The following is a 25,289-nucleotide window of genomic DNA, read 5'->3' on the forward strand; positions in this document are numbered from 1 at the left end:
TTGGGTTTTTTTTAAGGAGTTTAATCCTCATTTAGGTGTGTAAAAGATTTGTTGGATGAGAAAAGTTGAGCATCAAATGTTGTGAGCCTGACTCAGAGTGATATGCAGGAAGGGAAATATTTGCAGCTGCTCTTCTGAATTTCATTTTAAGCATAGTGCTTTTCAAAAATATTTAATAGATGTAAATTTATTTTAGCTAACTTACATGTAAGCTTTTGAAAGAGAATCTTTGTGAATATTTGAAGTAGTCTGTGGTTGCTTGGGATTGAATAATTCAATACTTAACCTGGTTGAAGCAGTGCCCGGTTCTTGCAGTTTATGCTCTGGCACTGCAGCTTTGAAGTTACTGAATCAGCAGAGTTGGGATTACAACAAGAACTTATGTGTATGATAATGAAGAATAAAAATGTGTATATACACTTTGTCTTTTGTCCATTAAAAACTTCTTTACTCCTCTGGGAGATGGATTAATCTCATTAAATTTAATTCACTTGGAAGAAATGAGAAGTCATGTATTGGTCTGGAACATAGATTCTGTTCTATTTAATCTGTCGTTCTATACAAAGCCCATTCTCAGGTTTTACCAGAAAGGGAACACATTGTCTTTTTAGGTTGCCTCTGATATTCTTTCTGTATTTATCTGTGCTGCAGCTCTACCAATACTTTCTTTGCATATTGTCTGTATTTTTATTTCTCACCTGTCTTTTTTTGTTATTCCCATATTTTCAGTCGGTAGTGAACCTGATAAGTGAGCTACAGGAGCAGATGTGTAGACTGCAGCTGGAAATTAATAGTAGAATCCAAGAAAGAAAATCCCAAGATAGGAAATCCAGTGTGACACCTAATGGTCCTCAGTCTAGCCCAACATCAGTGGTAGAGACTGTCAGCCAGAAGAATTGCTCTCAGTATGATGTACAAGAGGTATACATTAACAGCAGCCTGTGTATTGCCTCTTCTCTTGCAGAAACTAAATTATGTTAACCAGGGTTATGTTGTGAATTAGTGACATTAATCATTCTGACTCTCATGAGTAGGAGTAAGAGAGAGGTGGTCGTCAAACTTACTAAAACAAAAACAAAAAAACCTAGACACCTTGCCCCCTTATCTTCTACCCAGTCACTAGGACAAATTTGGTCATCGTTGCACTCTTATCTACATAAACACAGATATCCATAAGAACCATCACCTCTCTCAGGTTTTATATTATTTGCATCTTATTTGTAGGCCTATGCTACTGGTGTGGTTTTGTTGGTTGGCTTGGTTTTCTCCTTCTCTGCCTTTTTTATTTTTCCCTCACTGAGATTTGTTTGCTGTGTAGCATGGTTTGATAGTTTGTTAACTTTCCTCACAATAACATCACTCTAACCAGTCCTCTGAATGCTGATCATTATTCATTTCTGCATATCTAAAAGCTTAACGCAGGTATAAAATGCAGATTCAGGTAAGTCTATTTGAAGTATATCATTTTATATATGAAGAATATAAAAACGATCTCCCTGTGCGTGTAACATAGCAGATCTGACACATTTTACTGACTCTGACATCAGCAGTTACGAGAAAAGCGTTCTTAAATTTACTTTGTAGATCCTAGCTGTATTTGGTCAAAATCATGCCAGATGTCAAAACAAAAGCTATTGTGCATAAACTGCTTAAAATGAAGGTTGAATGATATTTATCTGGCTTTAAAAAGTCCATTTTTAATATTCACAATGATAATTAGTAAGATAATACTGTGGTTGTGTGATGCATGTAGTATACAAGATTCCAAAACATGGCTTTGCTTCCGAATTTTTCCGTTCTTCAGTTCATTGGTCTCATCGAAGTTCTGTCGAGAATCACAGAATCGTAGAATGGCCTGGGTTGAAAAGGACCACAACAATCATCCAGTTTCAACCCCCCTGCTATGTGCAGGGTTGCCGACCAACAGACCAGGCTGCCCAGAGCCACATCCAGCCCGGCCTTGAATGCCTCCAGGGATGGGGCATCCACAGCCTCCTTGGGCAGCCTGTTCCAGTGCATCACTGTGTTGTCCTCAAGAGTGAACACTAAGATATGGCTGGTGGAAAGGGAGAAGGGACAATTTGTCAGAGGAATAGACAAGAGTTTGCTGCAGTTCTGGTCTGCAGCAACTCTGTTTGCCAAGTTGCAATCATCCATGCAGAAAGTAGTATATTGATAGTCATATACGCACACTATACGTGTGTGGCATTCAATGCCAAAAAACAAGCATTTTGTAGTCTGAATTGTTTCTCTTGGTAAGTAGCTTAAGTGTTCCTTTGGACTGTCACTTTAATAGAAATAACTCACGTTAGAGCTTCATATGCTTCTGCTTGTTTTCTGAAATGGTGGCAAAAGCAAACAAGTAAAAAACAATAGTTAATGCTGCATGAGACTGTAGCTGTGGGCTCATTTTCTCCAAGGTCAGCTTTCCCCAGGTTAGCTGTCTTCCTTAATAGGACCAAGAAACTTGCTCATAATTTCTGATAGAGAATTAGAGAAAACTGTTCCTTAGAATAATCTCTCTTTTCAAAATAGTTGTTATCTGGTTAGACGAAACCACCGCTTTTTTATCTGATAGTTCAGTGTTCATTACTACATGGTTTATACATGATCTTTAATTGATAACCATGGAGAATTAATATCTGCCTGAGTAATCTTATATTTACCTGTTTTTCCTTTGCAGGGTTTGCTACAGGAACTCAGACACCTCAAAATTAAAGTGGAAGAACTGGAAAATGAAAGAAATCAGTATGAGTGGAAATTAAAAGCAACTAAAGTAAGGAGAATGCTTAGCACTTACTGATGGCAGACTTACTTCAGTTAGAAAGGGATATACGCACTTCCTGATGATCATCATTTACTTTTGTGACAGTGTCAATGCCTACTATAAAACCGGGTTTCCTTGGTCTGTGTATTAAGTATTTTGGAGAACAGTTTTTGTAGCTTCTTTTTGTGCCTTTTGCTCCCTTCTCCCTGCAGTTTCCAGTCTCCTACACTTTAGTTTTTTTGGTGGTTTTTTTGTTTGTTTGTTTTGTTTTTTGTTTTTTAAAGGCATTTTGTTCTGGGAAGATACCTGCTTTGTGTAATGGTGACAAGTCTCTGCAGAATATGCTTTCTAGACTGAAGAGACATGCAAAATTGGATGAGTATTGCTTACCATGGAATTTCATTAGAGGTTGTGGATGCCCAATCCCTAGAGGTGTTCAAGACCAGATTGGATGGGGCCCTCAGCAACCTGGTTTAGTATTAAATAGGGATATTGGCGGCCCTGCCTGTGGCAGAGGGTTGGAGACTCATGATCCTTGATGTCCCTTCCATTCTGTGATTATTAGATGTTAAACCCAGAATACACCAGTAGACCATGTACTTTGACTTTGTGACGCTATGAGAGAGCATGTGTATCTGCTTACACCTGTGTTGACCTTAACTTCTGGAAAGCTGTTGTATTCAATCTAGAGGAACTTAATATGACACACTTGACCATTTTTGCCAGTAATTTTTTTTTCTGGTTGAACATTCTCATTGTTAAACAGTTACACTTTAGTTACTTTGAATTTTTAGCCCTTTTTTAGATCCAAGGAACACTTCTGTCATCATGTTACCTTTCATACATGCAGTGCTATAATCACTGTTTGTATGAATGACTGACTTTTCTGAGTGGCTGTATCGTGGAAGAACATTTTAAATTATTAAACTGAGTTGTGATTGTAATAGCTGAAAGCTTGATCCAGAAATGACACATAGCTGTTTTCTGTATTAACATTTCTTTTGAGAATTCTTAGATGAATATTGATGTTTTGCTCTAATTTTAATTATTATTTATTAAGTTAAAAGCTCTTATATCCATGAAAATGTCTCCTCTGACGTGTCAGCAGTGAACAGTCTTGAGGAAAATATTTTGTTAAGCAGCATGTGGTCAGCTGCCAAGACACATGAAGATTAAGGGTAGAAGCAGAGCAAAAATAACAATGAATAGTAACACTTATTGAGAAGTTACAGAATAGGAAGGGAGAAGAAGAGTACAGGGAAAAAGAGAGGAAGAAGAAAAATAATTACAGAGATGACAGGAATGAAAAATTTAAAAGAAAAGAGAATAATTAAGAGAACTATGAGGTCAAATAGACCAGCAGAGGCGTATCCAAATCTGGTATTAAGAGGTCTGCAGCTTTGTCTTTCTGTTGCTTCAGCTTCTTAGATGAGGAATTAGAGTATTTCCATGACTGGATATAAAAAGCACATTAGTCACTGGGAAGTGTAGGAGCCCCTCAGAGATGCAACAAGGCAGATTTCTCTGTTCCACGAGGGATTGCAGGCAGGATTGTGGTGAACTCTTCCTGCCATCCAGCTGCCTCCTTCTTTCTTGGTTTAAAAACAGAAAGTTTGTGTTAGTCCATATTTTAGTCTGTATTTTATCCTGTCCAGCTGATGTTTGGTGTCTTGCATTTTTCTGCCTTTATTTTAATATTTTGAAAGACTAGTCATACATTAGTGGATTTTAATTATTTTCTTTAAACTAGAAGCAAGTTCTTGATGCTTTTGCTGGTGGAAATGCAGTGATTCAATATAAAGGACTACAGGCTGCTGAAAAGAAGAAAATCTTAACAGTTACTGATGTAGTAAAGGTTGCTATTGACAGTTTTTATCATAAACAGAAAAAAGGGATGAGTCACTGTATTTTAAGCTGAAGAATCACTTTTCCCAAGTTATATGAAGTAGTAACTAGAATAAAAAACAATATATGCAAAAAAAAAAAATTGCTGTCTTATAGTGGTCTTCATGCAAAACTCAGGAGTTGCCCTATCACAGTCAATATTGCATGATCAGCAGCGTAGTATTGAAAGCTTTCTTGTAGTGTTGTATTTTCTTTACATACATGAGTCCTTGAAAATGTTGCCTGTCTCACAATACTCTCTTCTCTGAGAGTTTATTGTACTGTAAAATGGAGCTTCTGTGAAAGGAATTGTAGAAGAACACCAGGAAATGCGTAAGGTTGTATAGTGTTTATGAAATGCCCCAAACTGGGAAAACAACTTAATTCAAAGTAGTGTTATGTTTAGAAATCTTCTAGTTCATGGGAAGAAAATCACAGAGAACGCATAATCACGTTATTCTGATTTTGTTTTACTCTCAGGCTGAGATAGCCCAGCTTCAGGAGCAATTAGCTCTCAAAGATGCAGAAATTGAACGCTTACAATGTCAGCTATCTAGGACCTCATCACATAGCGAAGTTGCAGAAAGAGGTAAGAGGAGGGGAATTCCACTGAAATTTTTTCAACTGGGATTCTATTTATAATTTCAAAGAGTTGTTCTTGTTCAGAAGGAATATATATTTTTGTGTATACCTTCAAAATTACTTTGAGAAATCTTGACAGTTGCCATTTTTTAAGACAAACAGTCTCAATAGTAGCGAGGTATAATGTTGGAATGATTTAACATTCTAAAACATCTGTTAATGCACATCTTTCCTTTGTTCAGGACTGTGTCACAGATTTCTGTGTTAAGTCTGCATACTTGATAGAGGTGAATAACAGATTGATCAGTTTGCTTACCCTTTGGTCACAACCAGTGATGCCACAGTCTTCCTACAGCTTCTGTCAGTTGTGAGCTTTATGATGTTAGTGAACTTTTTCATCCACTGCACTGACTCTTAGTGCAGGATTATCTGTGTGCAGGTTTACCATGGTGTATCAGATAGCTGCACTAAATTCTTTGTGGATGTTACCTACTGTTTACAAATAGTGCCTTTGTTTGAGACTTCAGGAGGTTTGTGCTCCCTCATTCTTAGTGCTCACTTGACTGTTGTTTATTCGGAAGCAGTGACAGTCCTGTTCTGTGAAACCTTAACATGTACCTAGTGCTGATTTTATTCATTTGCAGAGTTTGTGCATGTGAAATACTGCATGTCTAACTAGATATTACTTTCTCTAACAACACTGCATTATGGGCAGACTCTCCTACTAATAGAATGTTGTATTTTCTATGAGGTTCTCAAGTTGTGATGTTTCAAGGGAGAGGTAGCTGTGTGCCAACAAGTTGAGAGCTCAGCAACTTTCAGCTTCTAGCAGTGTGTCTTGTCCAGTTCACGCTGAAGATAGGTGCAATTCAGCTTGAATCCAGTGGGAGAAGAGTCTGTACAGATTCTTCATGCTACCTTAAGGAAAACACTTAGACTATATTTGAAAAGAGACAGTATGCAGCAGTAATAATGCTTTTGAAAAAAATTGTAACAATTCATCAGATTTTCAGGAGTCTTCTCAAATAAAGTAGAAAAATAATGTTCTTTCTAGTATACTAGAATGTGTATTCTCATTAAAATGCAAACCTTATCTAATGTGTGCTTTTTCTATATATTTTTCTATATATTTTATTTGACTCCCACCATTTACCACCATAGAGGAAGTTTATAAGAGAAGGCTAAAAAAAAACCGTAAGCCTTGCAATTCACTTGTGGCTTTTTCTTACTGTTCCTTCCACACAAATTGTAACTCAAATGCATTCTGCCAGCAGTAATTCAATGTCTGTTTAGATTTGACAGTCTAATTCTAATATACATGAGAAATTGCCTTTATTGCTTGCTGCAAGCAGACAGCTACTTACCCTGTTCAGTAAGATTTCACTTCAGAAAATAAATCAAAAGCTCACTAATCAGATGGCTGGGGACTTCAAACTGACATTGTCAAGGTTAACAGAGCCAACACTTCACCTTTACCTTTTTTTATCTGAGAAGATGGCTTCAATTGAAAGCCTTTTTCCTCAAAGGAAAGCATTTGAGTTTGTTTGTTTGTTTTTAATCAGAGCAGTAAATTAAAATAAAAATAAAAATCAGTCTGAATAAAAATCTGTTTCCATACTTGGTATTCTTATAAATATATTCTAAGTAAAGTTTGCTTTGTGTGCTTAACAATACCTCAACACCAGGTCTTTTTGAAGTCTATGTTATGAGCTGAAATGAGCAGCACTGTGATTTGTGACGGCTTCTTAAACATTTTCCAATTGCTTGCCCACTGTCTGCTGGCTTCAGTTTTTGATTTGGCTGTGTCTGAGCATGCCTTGTGTTGTTAAGTGTTCTTTTTTGAAAGAGAAATGTTGCGAAGTTCCTTTACGTGTTTTAAAATGTAATGATTACAAAGTGCCTATTTCTCAGAATCAATACCAGAGAAAACAATTACAGTTCTTGAAAATGATTGATTACGTTTTATACCAACATTTAGTTGTAGAACATTTTAAACTGTTTTTTTACACTGTTGACTCCTTCCTCACTCTGACTTCATGCCTTCCACATCTGTTTTTCATACTGCTCTGTGAAACAAATGGGTCTGTTCTAATGTCAACGCAGTTCTGTCTCCATCATATATACTTGTTTCAAAGCAGGTTGGAACTGATACGAATATTATCTAAAGAAAAAAACAAAGGATGTGGTTCAGCAAAGTTGGGATGACGTCATTAAGTACCTTGTCAGTTTTCAGAAAGTTTGTTTTCAGTCACTGAGTACAACATTTTTAATAACCTCTGAATCTGTATTGTACTGCTATCTTGTGTAAGGCAATTATGTATTACTTCTTGATGCAGACATTAACTCAGTTATTTACACTGAGACATTTTCAGAAAAAATATTTACAAATTTTCCTTATTAGAGAATATGAAAATAATTATTGCTATTTTTCAAGTCTCAAAGAAGGATCTTGAATGACTTCTCATAAACTGGATAATATTTTTCTGACATGGAATATAATTAATTTTCAGTCATGTTTACTTTTATTTCCATAAATACAGAACAGCAAACACCCTCTCATTTTTGCAAAATAAGTTTCATTGTTTCTTTTTTTTCTCTTACGGGAATTTGGGAATATGAAATCGTCCCAAGCATTGTGTAGACTGTTAAAAGCAAACCCAGCATGTTCATATTTTCTGGTGCTTTAAATAGTTCAGCTTTTCAAAAGCTTTAAATTAAAAGTAATTTACATAGTTTGGGTTACTTGTAAGAACATAAGAGATACCGTTTAGATTAAATATAGAAAGAATTTTTCTGATCACATTTTTAGATCAAGAAGTACAACGGTTGAAGATAGGAATGGAATCATTATTGGCTGCAAATGAAGAAAAGGTGAGAAAATAATCTTCTTTCTATGTAACAAAGCTGAAATTATAATTTTGAATCTCTGTAAAGATCTGAATAACTTGCTTTCCTTAATTATGATAGTGCCCTGGTTTTTGGATTATCCCATGAGACTGTGCCAGAAGGTTGATTTTTTAATAGTAAGCATGGCTGACCTTGTTAACTTGTCACAGAACTTGTTAGGTACATGGGATTCCTGAGAAGAGCAGAAAGCAAAGCAAAGCCTGTAATGAGCAAAATCTCTTGTTTTCTGCGAGAAAGGCTCCAAGGTTTGCTTATCTCACAGAGAGAGACCAGCCCCTCTGCCAAAGCAGGTTCCCTACACCAGGTCGCACAGGTAGCTCTTAGTCTTTCAAACTTGATCTGAACTGCAATGGTATGCCCAGATCAGATTATGATATAAAAAGGAAGTAAAATCTTTTAATAAAATGTGGCCATGTTTAAAATAAGGACGAGTTTAAAAGCAAACAAAACAAAAAAAGAGGTGTGAGGAGTAATAAAAAACTAGGGGATGCAAAATTAAACCCACTGAAATAGCAGATATGGCTTTGGTCTCTCTAACCTCTATGCTGTTACTCTATTAATTGGGCAACTCAACTGCAAGACCTTCAGGTACCACTGACTTTATTACATAAAATGTTCTTTATTTTTGTAGTACTTTTTCCCTGCTTAAATTGACAAAATTTTAATTCTTGTTTTATGATAACAAACCAGGTAATAAGCTTTTTCTTTGATGGTGACACCTTCATATATAATGAAGGTGTAAGGACAATAACATACATCCCTAAAAACCAGTAAATGGGGAATCTGACAGAGCAATGTTAATTCTGGAGAGCATCGGTGAGACAGTATCTAGTATTTCAAGCACTAAAAAAGCTAGAATTTACATCTAGAAAATAAGATGTAGCATCATTGCTTTGCAAAATTGTTCCAAGTTTGTATAAGATTTTAACATTTGAAGGGAACATAAGGTGGTGTTTTTATGAGCTAATACCTGGATATACTCACAGGGAAACAACGGTCATTTATTTGGATAACGTAGTGTTTAAATTAGTTGTCAGATGGTTTACCCACAGCCTCATAAATATTCAGTGCAGAGCTATTACGCTCAATAATGTTGCAAAATAAAGTATTCTTCCTAAAGGGAGTATCTCTCAACAGCTTTTTCAATAACTCTAAGAATGGTTTCTTGTGTTGATTATGGCAGAAAATATGCATTTTATTCAATGCTATTCACAGGACCGGCGAATAGAGGAGTTAACGCTACTGCTAAGCCAGTACAGGAGGGTCAAGGAGATAATGATTGCAGCTCAAGGTAAAATGTCTTGTGAATAACTTCCTGGTTCTGAGTGTTTTAAAAACTGCATCCACTATGACTACTATTTGTTGGCTTTAAAATATACATGAATAATTGTGCATAGTTCATATAGTTCATTATCCATACCTTTGTATCGTGTTGGAGTGCTGTAAGAGTAGAGAGAGCGACAGTATTGCTTGAGCAGGCTTGTGTGTTTTTGTCTCTAGCTGGTAGATGTTGCCTTCCTGGTTTTTAGCCTGTGTTCACTGCAAAAAAAATAAACAAATAAATAAATAAATAAAAATCAAGGCTATTTGAGGATTTAGTTACAACATTAATATTCAGAGAAACTGAATTCCGTAGGACTTTGCCTAAATTTTGTACTACATCAGTTACTAGTAATTTCCTTCTTGGGCCTAATTTTGCTGCTATTTATGTTTATCATTCAGAATCATAGAATACAAAAGAATGATGGTTGATGAGATGACTGCTCTGGTTGTTTAGCTGTGTGCACTGCTCATCTGTCAGGTCTGAAGTTCTGCAGTTCTACTCATTATGTGTCAAGGCAATCCAAAGTCAGCACTGCTTTCCTTAAAATACTTTTCTATACACCTCAATGGGGCAACGGGCTTTGACTGCAGAACACCTACATCCATATAATGAAGGGCTGTAGATGTTGCATGAGAAGGAATTGTAGAAGAAAGGGTGAAGAAGACTGAGCAGAATGCTTGTGCTGACAAATAATTTGTTGACACACACAAACAATTAGGATAGTTCAATCAAGTTAGCTAAAGGCACAAGTTTAAAGTAGTCTTGCTAGATTGCATTATATCCCCTTCTGGAATCTGTTATTCAAAATTAAAATGACACTTTAATCATCTCCTGCAGATGAATTAAAGTATACAGATAGGCCTTACGTTTGCATGATGCTTTATTTCTATGACCATTAGGTAACAAACAGCAAGTTCTTACAGTGTAAAGTGAAACCAGGAGACCTTAGCAGATGATGAACTTTTAATGGCATCCGATATTGAGATTTCTACACTACCATTCAGTTCAGGAATGGCAGCAGTGATTAGCCACCAGCCATCCATCTGGGAGTACTTTTCCCTTCATGTCATGCTTTTTATACTTGTGTTCATCACAAGGAATCTGTTATGAGGATGCTTCTTTGTACATGACATATTGCTAAAAAGAGCTGCAATTAATACCTTAAGTTTTGCTGCCCTTTCCCTCCTCTTGCATTTGACAAGAATAAAAACCTTGTTTCACTCCAAGATATCCAGAAAAAAAAAACGTTTACATGTTTATCCTCAAACTGAGAATAGGACACTGCTTTATGATAAATCTGACGTCTAACATAATTCCTATAAAGTGACATAGCGTGAGAAAGAAAATGGTACCAACTTGATCTTGCCTCAGAACACCAAACTGTGAGTTAGCGTGGTTCACAATCAGCTCACGTATTCTGAGCAGAGCACAACAGATGACTATAAGTGTTACATTTGTTGCTCAAATACAAATCACCTTGCTTACAAGTCAGAGCCTAAGGAGGCATGTAGAGTGAAGTGGCTGAGGTTGAACTATATGCATCAGATGAAGTCAAAAAGTGGAATTTAGAAACTAGTATTTAGATAGCCTAAATACAGTCCTAAATGTTGTATTTTTACCTGTTTATCTCCATTTCTGCTTTTAATGCTTGCAGGCTCTTCGGACAGAATTGTCGCTGGTGGCAGTGAAGAAGAACTTGAGGCAACTTTAAGGAAGTTGAATGTTTTGAATAATCCTCAAGGAGAAGTATTTAAAGCAGAGGTACTTAGTAAAGATGTCTTAGAAGCAGGTTCTGCTGTAAATTCAAGTTGTTCGTCTTGGTCTCTCTGTTGTAGCAGAGGTAATGCAGACACGGGTTTGGACCTTGCTAAATTTTTGTGCCTGCTGGTAATCTTTAGAATTTGATGGAATCTCTAAAGGCCATCTGGTCCAACTCCCTTGCAGTGAACAGGGGCACCCACTGCTACGTGGAGTCGCTCAGAGCCCCATCCAGCATGGCCTTGAGTGTCTCCAGGGATGGGGCTTACACCACAGCTTTGGGCAACCTGTGGCAGTGCCTCACCACCCTCACTGTAGGTTCAGATGAAGACACCAGAGTTACAGGCATGATACTTCTATTTTGCATAGGCCTCTGCAGGAGAATTGTCACCAGCTTTGTTATCTCCAGTGACGCACAAAACTACGGAAATCAGGCAAGGCTATTCTTACTTTTCGTGCAGGTTGTCTGAAGTCTACATTATTTAATCTGTTTGAATGTTGCATCTAGTCCTCTCTGCTCTTCAACAACTTTTTTCCTTCCATTTTAAAAATCTTTTTAGAAGCCCTTAATGTTGCATGGTGTTTGCAGAGCTTTATTAACATCTACTTTTGCTTCAGAGCTTCTAAAAAGTAATTTATGGTTTGAACTTGGTCACTGTACGTGCTACCTTTCATTGTTGACTAAAAGTCTTTTTCACGTTTCTGACTTCATCTATGTCAGCATTATGTTTTAAACCCAGTACTATGAGTTTTAGGGTACAAACAAATCTATTTATGAATTATCTGTTAGAGAAAGAAATTGTGATATACAACAACTGTCATGAGAAAGTTGTGATGTAAACATATTATATTTATTGTGGTCTTTTTGCCTCTTATTATTTTAAGGGTTCCACAGAAAAAAAAGTCAAGTAGCTTAGAAGACTTGCAGAGTGAATCCCTGGAAAAGGTTGGTTTATTTGTACTCAGAATTTCTATGATAAAAGTATTTAAGAGAAGTATAACTATAATGATAATGAGGAGCCATTCTGTTGAACTGTATAACATTTTGTTTAAGAAAGGTGTTTTTAAGATAATTTTGATTTCCTGTTTGCTGAAATGTTAAGACAACAGAACTTGAAAGCAATCAAAAAGTATTGAGAATGGGCATGCATTTTCACATAGGATTTCTTTTTGAGTGTTTGCACATAACTATGAGTGTTACTCCCTAACTTTGACTTCTGATATAAATGGCATTATTGAAGATGGCAGCACTGCTGTTTTCATTAAAAACAGGAGCACTGTTGTTAATTCTATGGCTTAATTCCAGAATTAAGACTTCACAATTTACAAAATCTCCTTATGCTATGGTCCAGAGGTTTTATTTTTTGTCGCGTACACTGAAGCTTTTTCTACACATAAAATCTGTGAAACTATTATTGACATTTTCTGTACCAAAATTAGGCTTAACACGAATTATGCATACTTAGTAATGCCATTTAAAAAGGATAATAACCACATTCCCTAGTAATATGATTGTTTTCCTACTTCAAATTTCATTAAATTTGTTCTTAAATGTCTAAAAATGATAATCACCAAATAAAATGTTTGAAATTTATGTTGCATTCATTTGAGTGTGGTCGCACACAGGACAGACTGAATGACAACTAACACTTTACTCCATGTGGAATTTATGAAGGTCTGCTTTCTTTTCATAACTTTTAAATTATTTTTGTCTTAAGTTGAAAAACCTTTGTCTTTATGATAAGATCAGGCTGAAATCAAAGATATGGCACAACCATAGCCAGTGAGCCCCATGTTTATCAGGGCATTTAAATTATATGCCCTCATTTAGGTACGAGGCTTCTTAGTGAAACAAACCTCCCTATGCACATAAGTGATTGACTAAATATGAATTAGTCACAACTTAGCCAAAACAAAGATTCTTTTGCTGACTCAGCACCAGAGTTTGCTCCTTTCACTGAGTCCAGTGGAACTTGTGCTAACGACACCATTTCTGGAGTTGTTTTTTGTACAAGATTCAAATTTTAATTACATCCAGCAGTAAGATGAAACATTCTGGTGATTCTGACCTCCCCATGCTGTTTTGTTTGTTTTTTTTTTTTATCACTTCATTTTTACCACAGCTCTTTTTTTATAGTTTCAGCTGGATACATACAGCATTGCCTGTGTTCTCTTATGTCAGTCACTTTCACATTGTTTTAAGTGTTATGTGAATGTCACATTCCCAGCTCAATGCAAGTCCAATGGAAACCCTCAGAAGCCCAGAAATACTGAAATCCTTTTAATAGCAGAACGTAAACTGGGCACAAATTTTGTAATCTTTTGAACCTATGCTTTTAATATTAAATACATAATGAAAATGAGGAGATATCAGACCTTGTAACATATTGTCATAGCATTAAATAGCATCACTACAGTAATCAAGCTACAGTTGATGTTTTGTGTATATATATTAATACTAACATTTGTCTGTTGCTTTTTTCCATAAAACTTTGAAATTACTCTCCCTGCAACTCCGTAGTATGTAGATGGAAAACCAGTACAGCCTGTTGTAGAACAAGAGGTATATTAACTGTAAACTCTTTTAACATTTATCTGCTGTGATGTCGTGGCTGTGTTTTCACTTCATTTTCCCTTTTAAAATGTTTGTTAAGTCCAGCTACCTGACAACATTTGAAAGTGGGGGTAAGGATTGAAGAGTTGTTTGGTTTTTGGTAGTGGTTTTCTTTTTTCTTTTTTCTGTGTGATGGTGGTGGTGTTTTTTATTCAACTAAGCTTTTTGGTTATCTAAGGTTGGAAGTCAGTCAGCTTCAGGAAACACAGTGCTAATCTTTGATAAAAGTAGTATGAAGTTTCTCTACTCATGTAATCTTTGGTACAAGCTGGGACAGTTGTGAAACTGCAGTTGGCAAAACAGGAGCAGGGGTCAGACACGCAGTCCCTGAAACAGAGGAATCTGCTCTGTGATTATAGAATTGCTGAAATCACTTCTGGCCTTGAAACAAGAATGGATAGACCAGTAATTATGTATTATCCTGTCCCAGACAAGTTTGATCGAGGTGTTCCAAAACAATTAAAAGACGTTACTAAATAGGAGAATACTAAATGTTTTTGTGCTGCTTTCAAATCACACGTTGAATGTACACCTCTACCATAATTGGAGGTGCAGGCTCATTTCTTTTCCAAAAAAAAACACTCTCTATTCCTGTAACTTAGCTTACAAAAGTTAAATTTCTGTATCCTGAATTCATTGTTGATTCTTTGTATGTCATTAATACTGATGGGCAAAATGTCTGACCAAATTTGAGTTATCAAAATGCCTTTGGCTTAAACTGAGACACATCTGTAAGGCCAAAACACAGGCAGTTGGGTGAAGTGTAAAGGAAAAATGTGACAGCAAAGAATGGGCTGGGAAATGACTAAATGCATTTATGCTGCTATCAAAGTTGGCCTTGGAAGGACTGAGTTGTTATGTGGTGTCAGGGTCCTGAAGGAAGCGGAGGTGGCTAGAAAAACATTTATGAGGAAACCAGGAAACATTCAGTATATATTATTGTTTAATATAATTTACAGTCTGGGTGAAGGGGAAAAGAAGGGAAGAGAAGGCTGGGTCTTACCTAGAACTTCTTGGCAGCTGATTATTAGATTTAAATTGAATATCTGTAAAAAGGGCCATGAAGGGTGGTGGTGTCATTTAGAACTGTAAACTGCAAAATACTTTTTCTAAACTTTCAAATTATTGTGTGCCAGACTGTAAATGCAATGAGTGATTTTTTTTATTTTTTTTTCTCCTCTTAAAAAACCAAATCTACAGAGTAAGCCACTTGTGAAAGGCAGCAAATATCAAACTTTGCCAGGAAAACTTCCTCGACCCACGCAGAATGGAGACCAGGCGACATATAATGAGTCAAATTCACCTGACACGAATGACACTGAGTACAACAGCATCCTGGGCCTGAGTATGTATCTGTATCTGAGTATGTATGCCTCTGAGGCAGCATGGGGGTTACGGAAGAGGCAAAAAAGCAAACCAACAAGGGGAAATAGCACACTGTGTAACCTGCTGTGTTACATGAATGGACTGAGCTGTTCAGATGATTCAGTGAGGAAAGCTCTGCTCCTTTAACAATATATAAGTATTTTAGATAAGTTTGCTAGAGAATAAAGGCTGGATTTACTTTAGAGCATTTGTTTTTCTTTTTGCACCAGATGTTATAATTTGCAAATACCAGTGGCAGTGTAATGAAGAGACTTTTTGTTGGTTTAGTGTTTTTTTTTTTTTTTTTTTTTGGAAGGCAGTGTTCTTAAAAGCCAAAAAATCTATTACTGAAAATTAGAATTTTTGGTGATCCAAACATATTCATATTAGGAATAAGGTCCTCTTTTTTGTCTACTTGCAGTGATCCTGAGCTTGTTGATGCTTTCTTAAAAAACAAGGAAACAAAACCGCACATTTATGCTAGACTGCATGTTAAAAAAGAAAAGTCTCCCAGTTCCCATCTCGCTACATTTTAATGTGTGACATTTTACAGTATAACCAACAGTAATGTACACATTTCAGGGAAAAATCTGTTTTGTTTTAATTGTTGTGGGGTCACAGTTGTTTGCTGGTTTGTGGATTTTTTTGGTGGTGGTTTTTTCATTTGTTTGGTAAGGCCACATCGTCCTAAGACCACTAAGTAGCATAGCTTAAAGATTTCAATAGATTGCTGGTGGATTGTTTTGTTGGTTTTTATTGTTTTCTTTTTTTTTTTTTTTTTTGGTAGTTTTTCTGTGATCACAACGTTGTAGATCCTCATTAATAGCCAGCAGATAATTTATTGGCCATGCTATTAGGTCTTTTACATGCAGGATCAAAGGATGGGGAATCTTGTAAAGCAGAATGTTATTCTAGAAACAAGCAATGAGTTCTTAAAAGCACTGAATTACCAGAGTCTGGTTTGTTTCTTCCACATGCAGTAAACTCATTATACCTCCAGTTCTGTATTTCACAGAAATTTGATGTGGTTTTAGACATTGCTTTATTTCAGTAGTATATGCTTGATGTGTTACAGTTGCCAAAGAATTGATGAAATATAAATGATCATTCCTATCTCTTTGACTGGTCCAGGATTCCTGGGGCTTGTGCACACCAATGCACAATCCCTTTGATGTCAAGCATAACAGCTTCTTTTCTTTTTGTTTCTGCTTTTAATAGCTTACTACTTACTCTAGCTTACTACTAGCTTACCACTTTGCTCTTCTGTAACTTTATTTTGCTGGTGATTTATATCTTCTTTGCTTCTTCATCTGACTTTCTGCTTCTTGGGACTGGAAGATCGCATCAGGAGTGTCAGTGCACCCGTGCTAGGTATCGTATCCAAACAAGATGCAACTTTTAACGTGAATTTTGCTGCTTATTTTTTCCTTTCCTTTTTCCCTCCCTTCGTCTTCTCTTTAAAATACTGACACTGAGTGGGCAATCCAGACTGAACTCCTTAAGTGTAGTACTGAAATGAAAGAAAATCTTTAGCTGTATAGCATTCAGATGGGATTTTTTTTTTTTTTTTTAAAGATATTTATTCTTGGTCTTATTTTACTTTCACTGAAGTCAACAGTAAAATTCCCACTGATTTTGATGGATGAATTTTGGTATTAAAAATAGGAAATGCAACAGCAGATCAAGATCAGGAATTAAGGTTTTAAAATACACTGAAATTACAATATTATAATACCCTTTTCTTGTATCAAAGGTACAACAACTCTTTTTTTTTTTTTTTTTTTAAGATTATTTTTATACAAGAACATTTTTATAGGTATCTGTACTTTATTATATTTTTTTAATTTAAGTATTAGTCTGCCGTATAACAACCCTGTCACATTTTGTACTAATTATTGACAATTATTGTTGTTAACCCAGGAGAAACAGAGAACATGGACGGTACAGTAGTTTCAGATGATCTTTCACCTCTTTCTTTGGGAATGGATTCAGGTCCACAGTCTCCACTGTCTCCAGAAAACAGAAAGAGTCCAAAAGGAATCAAGAAAATCTGGGGAAAGTAAGATGTTTTTTAGTTCCTCATCACAGCATTTCAAACTGAGAATTCATTTGGTTCTCATGAAAAGATACAGCAAGAATAAAATAAAATTCAGGAAGAGGAGGGAAAGCAGCTCTCTGATTGTACGGGTAGTTGTGTCTCTTTGTATACACGGCTGGAGGAAAGTGGATGGTAAGGTTCAGAGTGCCGTGCTATTGGAAGAAATAATATGTTCTCCTGTGTAATTATGCTGACAGTTGAGAATACCAAGTTTTACTGTGTGCCTTTTATCTACTTCAGAACTGCAGCCATTTACAAGTCTGACTCTGTGAATTATTATTTGAGTTGAAGGGTCATGGCTGCTTTGCAAAGCTTTTCTTTCTTTTCTGAGATAAGTCTAGACAGTGTTTGCCTGCTCCTTCATCAGCTGCTGCCTGAATCAGATGTTTGTGCTCTACGGGGAGATTAATACAGTTTCCAGCTGTCATTATAGTTTCCGTATGAAACACTTTGCTGCTGGACACTAACAGTACTGTCTTGGCGCTCTTGTTTTGAAAGAATAAGAAGAACTCAGTCTGGTAACTTCCCTGCAGACGATCTGGGTTTGGCAGAGTTTCGAAGGGGTGGTCTCCGTGCAACAGCCGGACCTCGGTTATCCAGATCAAAGGAAACCAAAGGCCAGAAAAAGTAACATTTTCTTTTTCTTTTTTTTTTTTTACACAGATTATTATATGGTATTGTTAAATATACTGAACGGTAAAATGTTCCTTTCGTGAAATATGCATTAACATACTTAATTACACATGGAATTCTACAACTGGAAAGAATTTCTCTGGTAGAAAGTGTAACCCAAGCAGTTTGCTTATCTGCACTCAACTGCAGGTAGCAGCAAAAAAATGTCTTCAGAAAATTTCTCATCATCTCCTGTAGGAATATCTGCAGACATGAAGATTCAGCAATTACCTCTTTCTGTCCTTTCCCATTTCTATTTGAAACTTTTATCCTTCTCTTCTTGCCCTGCTGCAAATGACCAGAAAAAGAAGCTGGGCAGTCAAATTAAGAAGATACTCACACCACAGCATGTATTGCAAGAATGGCTGCTAGAGCTGATTACTGCACAGAATAAAGTGTGCTAGAAACTGGCCTGTAGTATCTCCTCTAGTTTGCGATGGTCTTTCTCATAATTTCCATCATCTTTCCTTTATGAATTTCAAAGAGTTCTTTTATTTTTCAGTGACTACAATGCTCCATTTGCTCAGTGGAGTACTGAAAGAGTTTGTAACTGGCTTGAGGACTTTGGTCTTGGGCAGTACGTCATTTTTGCCCGGCAGTGGGTGACTTCAGGCCATACACTGTTAACTGCGACACCTCAGGACATGGAAAAGGTAATATTCGTACCTGTTTCACTTAAGCAAACTCCAGTTGCTTCTGTATAACTAGGCCCCTACCAATAATAGGCAGTTCTACATTTTTGAAATGTTTTCATAGATGTTTAATGAGATGAAGAGGGCCAGAGGAAAAGCAAACTATTTGTTAATGGTTATTATTACAGGAAATGGGAATAAAGCACCCACTGCACAGGAAGAAATTAGTTTTGGCCATTAAATCAATAAACACAAAACAAGATGAGAAGTCTGCACAACTCGATCATATCTGGGTGACGCGTAAGTGAAAAATTCTTCAGAAAATTTTGTGTTTCTTTACTATAGGGAAATAGCAGTCAAAAAACGGAAGTATTTTCAGATCAATCATCAGATGAATTTTTCTCTCCGATAGACTGTATGGTCTTTTGGCACAATCTCAAGTGTATAACAGCACTGGGTGGAAAATTTAATAAATATCATGTAATAATCTGATGATGGCATCCACATTTCACAAATTGTTCCACAACTTTTCTTCAGTCTGAACGGTAGAGTTCCCATGGAAAGTTCATACTATAAAACTGCCTGTTTGAATGTTCAGAACAACACAAAAATCATCATTCCATGAAATAACTTGTCCTGTTTAAACTTAGTGCTCTTAAAAAGATGGCTGGTGACTGCTTAAACATGCACATGTCTCAGGCAGCCCATCCTTCTTGAGGGAGAAGGAATACAAGTAAGGGTGAGAGGTCTCAGTCTAGCAAGAGCTAAATTACACTGCAGAAAGTACATACTTAAAATACAGCAGAGGCAAAGCTGTTGACAAAGCTGGCTGTTGGCTGCTGGGAGGTTCCCGATAAGAGGCTGTCCTTTGGAAAGTGAATAGGTAGAATGAGCTACTGGACAGCCTCAGAGGAAGCTGGCTTCATTCTCACTGATACAAATTTGGGTACACCATTGTTCTTCTATCTACAGGCTGGCTTGATGATATTGGTTTACCTCAGTACAAAGACCAGTTTCATGAGTCCAGAGTTGATGGGAGAATGTTGCAGTACTTAACTGTGGTAAGTTAAAATCTTTTTTTGCTAAACTCTGAATTTCAGAGTGAGCAAAGAATTACAAGGTTGTGTTTGTTTGTTTGGTTTTTTTTTTGCAAACCAAAAACAGTGCAGGTAGGAACTTCTGTGTACTGTTTAGTGCAAGATTACCTAGGACTAGCAATACAGTGTTACAGCTGACTTCTGCAAGATGTTTCTCTTTCAATATCATACAAAATAACTGATGGTAAAATGACCTATTTTACATACAGCTTCTGGAATGTTTTGTTCTCCTCACTAAGTTATCAACAACATTAGGTAAATTAAAGGTAAAGAACAAATCCAGTAACTTGTACAGCTCTCATCAAATTAGCAGCAAACAATACAATACATATACCCATTATGTTTACTTACAGAAACATAGAATGGCCTGTGTTGAAAGGGACCACAGTGATCATCTAGTTTCAACCCCCCTGCTGTGTGCAGGGTCACCAACTACCAGACCAGGCTGCCCAGAGCCACATCCAGCCTGAACTTACATGCCTCCAGGGATGGGGCATCCACAACCTCCTTGGGCAACCTGTTCCAGTGTGTCACCACCCTCTGTGTGAAAAACTTCCTCCTAAAGGAAGTTACTTGTACAGCTTCCCTGCCCAGGTTTAGATAAATGTTCTTGTATTTTCATCACAGCACAGTAACATAATTTAGCAGTAGTCAAAAACAGAACCATGTCTAAGCTGCTTGCAGAACCTTTGCCACAGAAGTATGATCTCTACTGGTCCATGCCAGGTATGAGTTGCTAGCTTCTGTGATCCCACTGCAGCATGATCAAAAACTGTCCATGAGCCTGGGTTTTATTTAACTGGCTATAAACTCTCCTCCCATTTTTAACCATGTTAATATGGTACAATACTATAAACCAAAAACTACATACAAAGCTTGAAATCTTTATTCTTGGCAAAAGTACTATTTTTGAATGTATTCTGTGCTGCTTAAAAGACTCTCTCCTTTGCAGAACGACCTTCTCTTTCTAAAAGTCACCAGTCAGCTGCATCATCTGAGTATTAAGTGTGCCATTCATGTGCTGCACATCAACAGTTTTAACCCCCACTGTCTACGCAGACGACCAGTTGAGGAGGTAAAAGTATGTTTAAGTAACTTCATTTATGCAAGCACTAATTACTCTGTTATTATACTCCATGAACAATAATACCTCAATCACAGCTTTTAGGGAATTGCCTCTAAAGCAGAAGCTGTGTTGCATTCCTGTTCTGGAATATAACATGTCCTCTCTGATAATAAAAACCTGCTCAGTTCACAAGTGATTGAACTACTTACTAGTTGAGTCTTATACATCTTTCTTTTAAAATTACTTTCTCAGTTATGTTAATTCAACTTTTGAGCAAATTATTTGGAATGCTCTTTCTTGTCTGCCTTAATTGAATTATAAAAGACTGCATATTGTTTTCACTCTACCTACCAGAGCTTATTCTTAGTGATACTATGACAGCCTTGTTAATAATGCTCTTCTCAAAATGTTTGGTTTTTTTTTCACATTTAGCATGTGTACTCTTATTTTAGAATTTGATGCTGTACATAGGTTTAATCTGTCCTAGACTAATACATAGCACCAGATTAGAGGATGTTTAAGAGATGCCTTGAACAGAAAGAGGAAATGCTCCTCTGTGTTGAGAAGGGAACAATGTTTTCATCTAAACTCAAGATTCATTTTGTGAACATGCTGTGACAGACCAGGCTGTATTGTCACCATCTTTTCTGGTTACTTGAACAGAGCAATGTTTCACCTTCTGAAGTGGTGCAGTGGTCCAATCACAGAGTGATGGAATGGCTCAGATCAGTTGATTTGGCAGAATATGCACCAAACCTCCGAGGAAGTGGAGTGCACGGTGGCCTCATTGTAAGAATTCTTTTTAACATCCTACTACATATCTATGAAGAATTGACAAGACTGTATTGCAAACCTTACTTTATCTTGTTCTCGTCACGTAGCAAGAAACACAAGTGGACATTTGCAAAATAAAAGCATGATCAGGCATTTTAAAAAGCTTCTGCATCTGTACGTATTAATTTTACAAAAGAAAATTTAAATAGCAAAGCAACTGTTAAGATATCAATGCTGAGCTGTGTATGCTTAACAGCAACAGTAGTACATTAGAGAACAACAACCTGTACTGTGAGAAAATTACTCTATTGCTGAGTGTCCCTTGGAGCAGCTTTAATAAAATTATGCTAACACCCTGCCACAGGAAATAACTGTTTTGAACTCACATTTGTCTTGCCTGAAAAGAGTTTTTCTGATCCAAAATACAACTTGTAGCTTAGAAAAGCCAAGAGTTCTGAAATACTGTGATGCTGATGTGCTGCAGATTTTTTGAAAAAAATAAATAGAAAAAAAATTGTACTAAGATTAAGTTTGTTTTTAGAATAATACAGTAGTAAAAAAAAAAAAAAAAAAAAAGTAGAGCTCAAAAATCCCCAAAGCAACCCTGTTGATGATAAATATAATTTGGCATTTGTCTGGTTACACTCTGCATTTCTTAATGTCTAACTCCACACATTTCCTATTCAAACCTAGTGAATGTCATAATACTACTGACTTAAAAATGTCTACTGTGGACAGCTGGAATGAAGAAATCCTTCTGCTAAGGACCATAATGATTTACTATTGCAAATATTTAACCATATTATTAAAAAAAAAAAAACAAACCCTATTTTAATAGATTCTTGAACCTCGCTTCAACGGTGACACACTGGCAATGCTGCTGAATATTCCACCTCAGAAGACCCTACTGCGACGCCACCTAACAACCAATTTTAATGTATTAATTGGGCCAGAGACACAGCAAGAAAAAAGGGACATAACGGAGTCAACAGCATACACACCTCTGACCACCACTGCCAAAGTTCGGGTACGAGCTGCTTTTCAAAACAAGATATTACAGAATCTCAGCCTTACTACTTCACTTCTCATAAAGACAATACAGAACTCACATATGTGAGTGGGGAAAGATCTGTTCTAGAAGCAGTGCTATGTTGTTCTTAACTCTAGATACCAAGGCATTTAATTTGCAGTTAACTTTTAAAATTTGTTTCTGAAATGAGCATGCAATCTCCTCTTTTCTTAGAAGGGAACTTACTTGAACTTACTTAAAATGAACTCTAACTCCCCACTTTGTAAACAATTCAATGTATATAGTTCTGAATCTATTTATTTGAAGGATTACAGTACCTAAGTAAATAAAAAGGAAAGGATATTGAATGTTTAAAGAATAACCTTATTTTTCATGTTTAATACTTGCTTTCTTTTTATTTTAGCCAAAGAAACTTGGATTTTCACATTTTGGAAATTTAAGAAAAAAGAAATTTGATGAATCAACGGACTATGTTTGTCCCATGGATACAAACCCAGGTGCTACAAATGGTACTCAGAAGAACTACACTGGATACAAAGGCCTTAGTCCACTCACTGATAGGGAACTGGATCAGGTGGGACAAACAGACTGATGCCATTCTCATCTCATCCTCTTCCTGCATTCCAAAGCTTGCAAATAATCAAATGTTAGCATATAACAGTATTTGCTGTATCTGCATGAACTCATTGAAAAAGTACTGGCTATGGACACTTGAAAGAGTTCTATACTAAGAATGTCAAGGTGTGTTTGGTGTTTTTTTTCCATCAACATAACAATGAACTCATTCATCTTCAAGCCCTTTTTCAGGAACCTGACACCTTTACACTACCACAGTCAGTGTATTTTGGCAATTAAGGTAGAGGCTGCAGTAAACAGAAGACTTTTGTACTTTCGGCTTTCATAACCTGAGTATGGCACACACCTTCTTTCTTTATATGGGCAGTTTTTAATGTGATAAGTTTATTTGGACTAATTTGTACAGAACTATCGAGTTATATATTAAAGTACAACTGGATCATAGATTTCTAACAGATTAATCAAGGATTCCAACTGCATTATTTCATTATGTACATGGGAAGTAGTTAGGCTTAAACAGTAGACATGGAAACAATGGCCTCAGTAATGAACAAAATTATTAATAAACCAACACTTAAATAATTCACTTTTGTCATTTAGTAGTGAACTGCTTAATGAAACTGTGTCCAGACATTGCATAAATGATGAAAATTAAAACCCACCAAACTCTACTCTACTTTGCTGTTGTGTAAAGGAATGTAAACCCTGAAAAACGGAGCTACCAGAGGCTTGTGTGGACTTGACGACATGCAAGACCCACAAAGAGGCAGCTGGGGTACACCCTTCTAATTCCAGTGACCATAGTGAAACATTTTAAACTCAGTGAGAAAATGGCCACAAAATTGCTAATCCTGTGGAAGTCATTCTGTCATTTGCATGGTTTACTGCATCTAACATCTCGTTTGTTTTCATTATCTAACTGTTGTCTTTTTTAGTGTGCACCGTAGTAAAAATCCAGAGCTGCTCCTACATGGTGACAGTAGTAAGCCCTGACAATCAAATATACACACTAATTTAGTACGGATGTCCATTTACATAATTAAGAGTTGAAAGGAAATGCATTAACTCTGAGCTGACAGCTTACAACACAGAGCTATTCAAACGTTACAGAAATATTCTATTTTTCACTAGCAGAGTGGCCTTTAACTCAAGCCTGATTTCTAGGGTGGTCACACAGCAAAACCTCAGTGCCCTAGTACTGATAGCCTTTTTGTGTAAGCAGAGGTAGGACTGTTACTGCTTGCCTATGGAGGCAGTTCTACTACTGGAATTACATGTTTCATCTTCTGGAAAATATTACTCTTGGCTGATAGTTATTTATGCTATTCCTTTTCTTGTCTAAATTACAGATCAGATTCCATAAATAAGTTCTCTTAATCGGGATTTAATCCTTTGTTAATGCATTTTCATACGCTCTACAGCACGGAGACATTTTTGTTCACATGCAATTTGGAAATGTGCTGAAATTAGCTTTTAAAACTACAGCATCTCCCTTTGTCAAGGCAGAGGTACCTCCCCATGATGCATGTACAGTGAATAACATTGCACATACTGTCTGAATTGAATTAGCTGCTGAATACTTTTACAGATGGAACACTCAGAAGGAACAGTAAAGCAAATAGGGGCTTTTTCTCAAGGCATAAGCAATCTTACGGTATGTACCAATTTTATTCCTTTTGAAGTCACAAATGTAATCTGCTACAACTCAGTGAAATTCGGGTATTGCTAGTGGTGGTTAAGAGTAAGTGGGTCACTACTCTTGTTATGCACCTCCTTTATAGCTTGGTTGCATGCTATATGCATGCATGGACACTCAAAAAAAGACTCACTTTTACTAGAAATTAAGTTTCACTTCAGCATCTTCTAAGTTTTCACCAATTTATCTCTGTGACACAGTAAGAGGCATCCCTCCCGAGGACTAGCAAAGAGGTAAGACCTGAAGATGTACAAGAGAGAAAATATCACAGGGAAATAAATAACTATGTACTCCTGACTTCATGTTGGTCCATTTTTGTTAAATTAGTTAATTGACTGAAGGCGTATGAACAATGCCACACATCTGTGTGAAAATTTCTACTTTTGCTATTTAAAGCAGCCATTTGGGAGATTCCAATTTAATTTTGCGTGGCTCTAACCCCCTCTG

The 25,289-nt window shown here is 36.5% G+C and overlaps 1 protein-coding gene across 1 annotated transcript in view; it reads left to right on the plus strand.

Annotated features, from left to right (window-relative positions):
- Positions 1-23,162, plus strand: part of PPFIBP2 (PPFIA binding protein 2) — a gene marked incomplete at both ends in the record, with an annotated part of 69,640 nt that extends 46,478 nt beyond the window's left edge. The window contains 19 exons of the mRNA XM_079536801.1: positions 2,684-2,776; positions 5,132-5,240; positions 6,395-6,427; positions 8,043-8,104; positions 9,356-9,431; positions 11,119-11,225; positions 11,592-11,693; positions 12,091-12,168; positions 13,744-13,785; positions 15,037-15,181; positions 17,122-17,260; positions 17,798-17,926; positions 18,474-18,624; positions 18,792-18,903; positions 19,576-19,664; positions 20,653-20,775; positions 21,430-21,555; positions 22,379-22,567; positions 22,974-23,162. Of these exons, the coding sequence (XP_079392927.1) occupies positions 2,684-2,776; positions 5,132-5,240; positions 6,395-6,427; positions 8,043-8,104; positions 9,356-9,431; positions 11,119-11,225; positions 11,592-11,693; positions 12,091-12,168; positions 13,744-13,785; positions 15,037-15,181; positions 17,122-17,260; positions 17,798-17,926; positions 18,474-18,624; positions 18,792-18,903; positions 19,576-19,664; positions 20,653-20,775; positions 21,430-21,555; positions 22,379-22,567; positions 22,974-23,162 (2,094 nt within the window). The remainder of the gene's footprint in view (positions 1-2,683; positions 2,777-5,131; positions 5,241-6,394; positions 6,428-8,042; positions 8,105-9,355; positions 9,432-11,118; positions 11,226-11,591; positions 11,694-12,090; positions 12,169-13,743; positions 13,786-15,036; positions 15,182-17,121; positions 17,261-17,797; positions 17,927-18,473; positions 18,625-18,791; positions 18,904-19,575; positions 19,665-20,652; positions 20,776-21,429; positions 21,556-22,378; positions 22,568-22,973) is intronic.
- Between the last annotated feature and the right edge of the window lie 2,127 nt (positions 23,163-25,289).

The sequence above is a fragment of the Tetrao urogallus genome (assembly GCF_951394365.1).
Source record: "Tetrao urogallus genome assembly, chromosome: 6".
NCBI lineage: Eukaryota > Metazoa > Chordata > Aves > Galliformes > Phasianidae > Tetrao > Tetrao urogallus.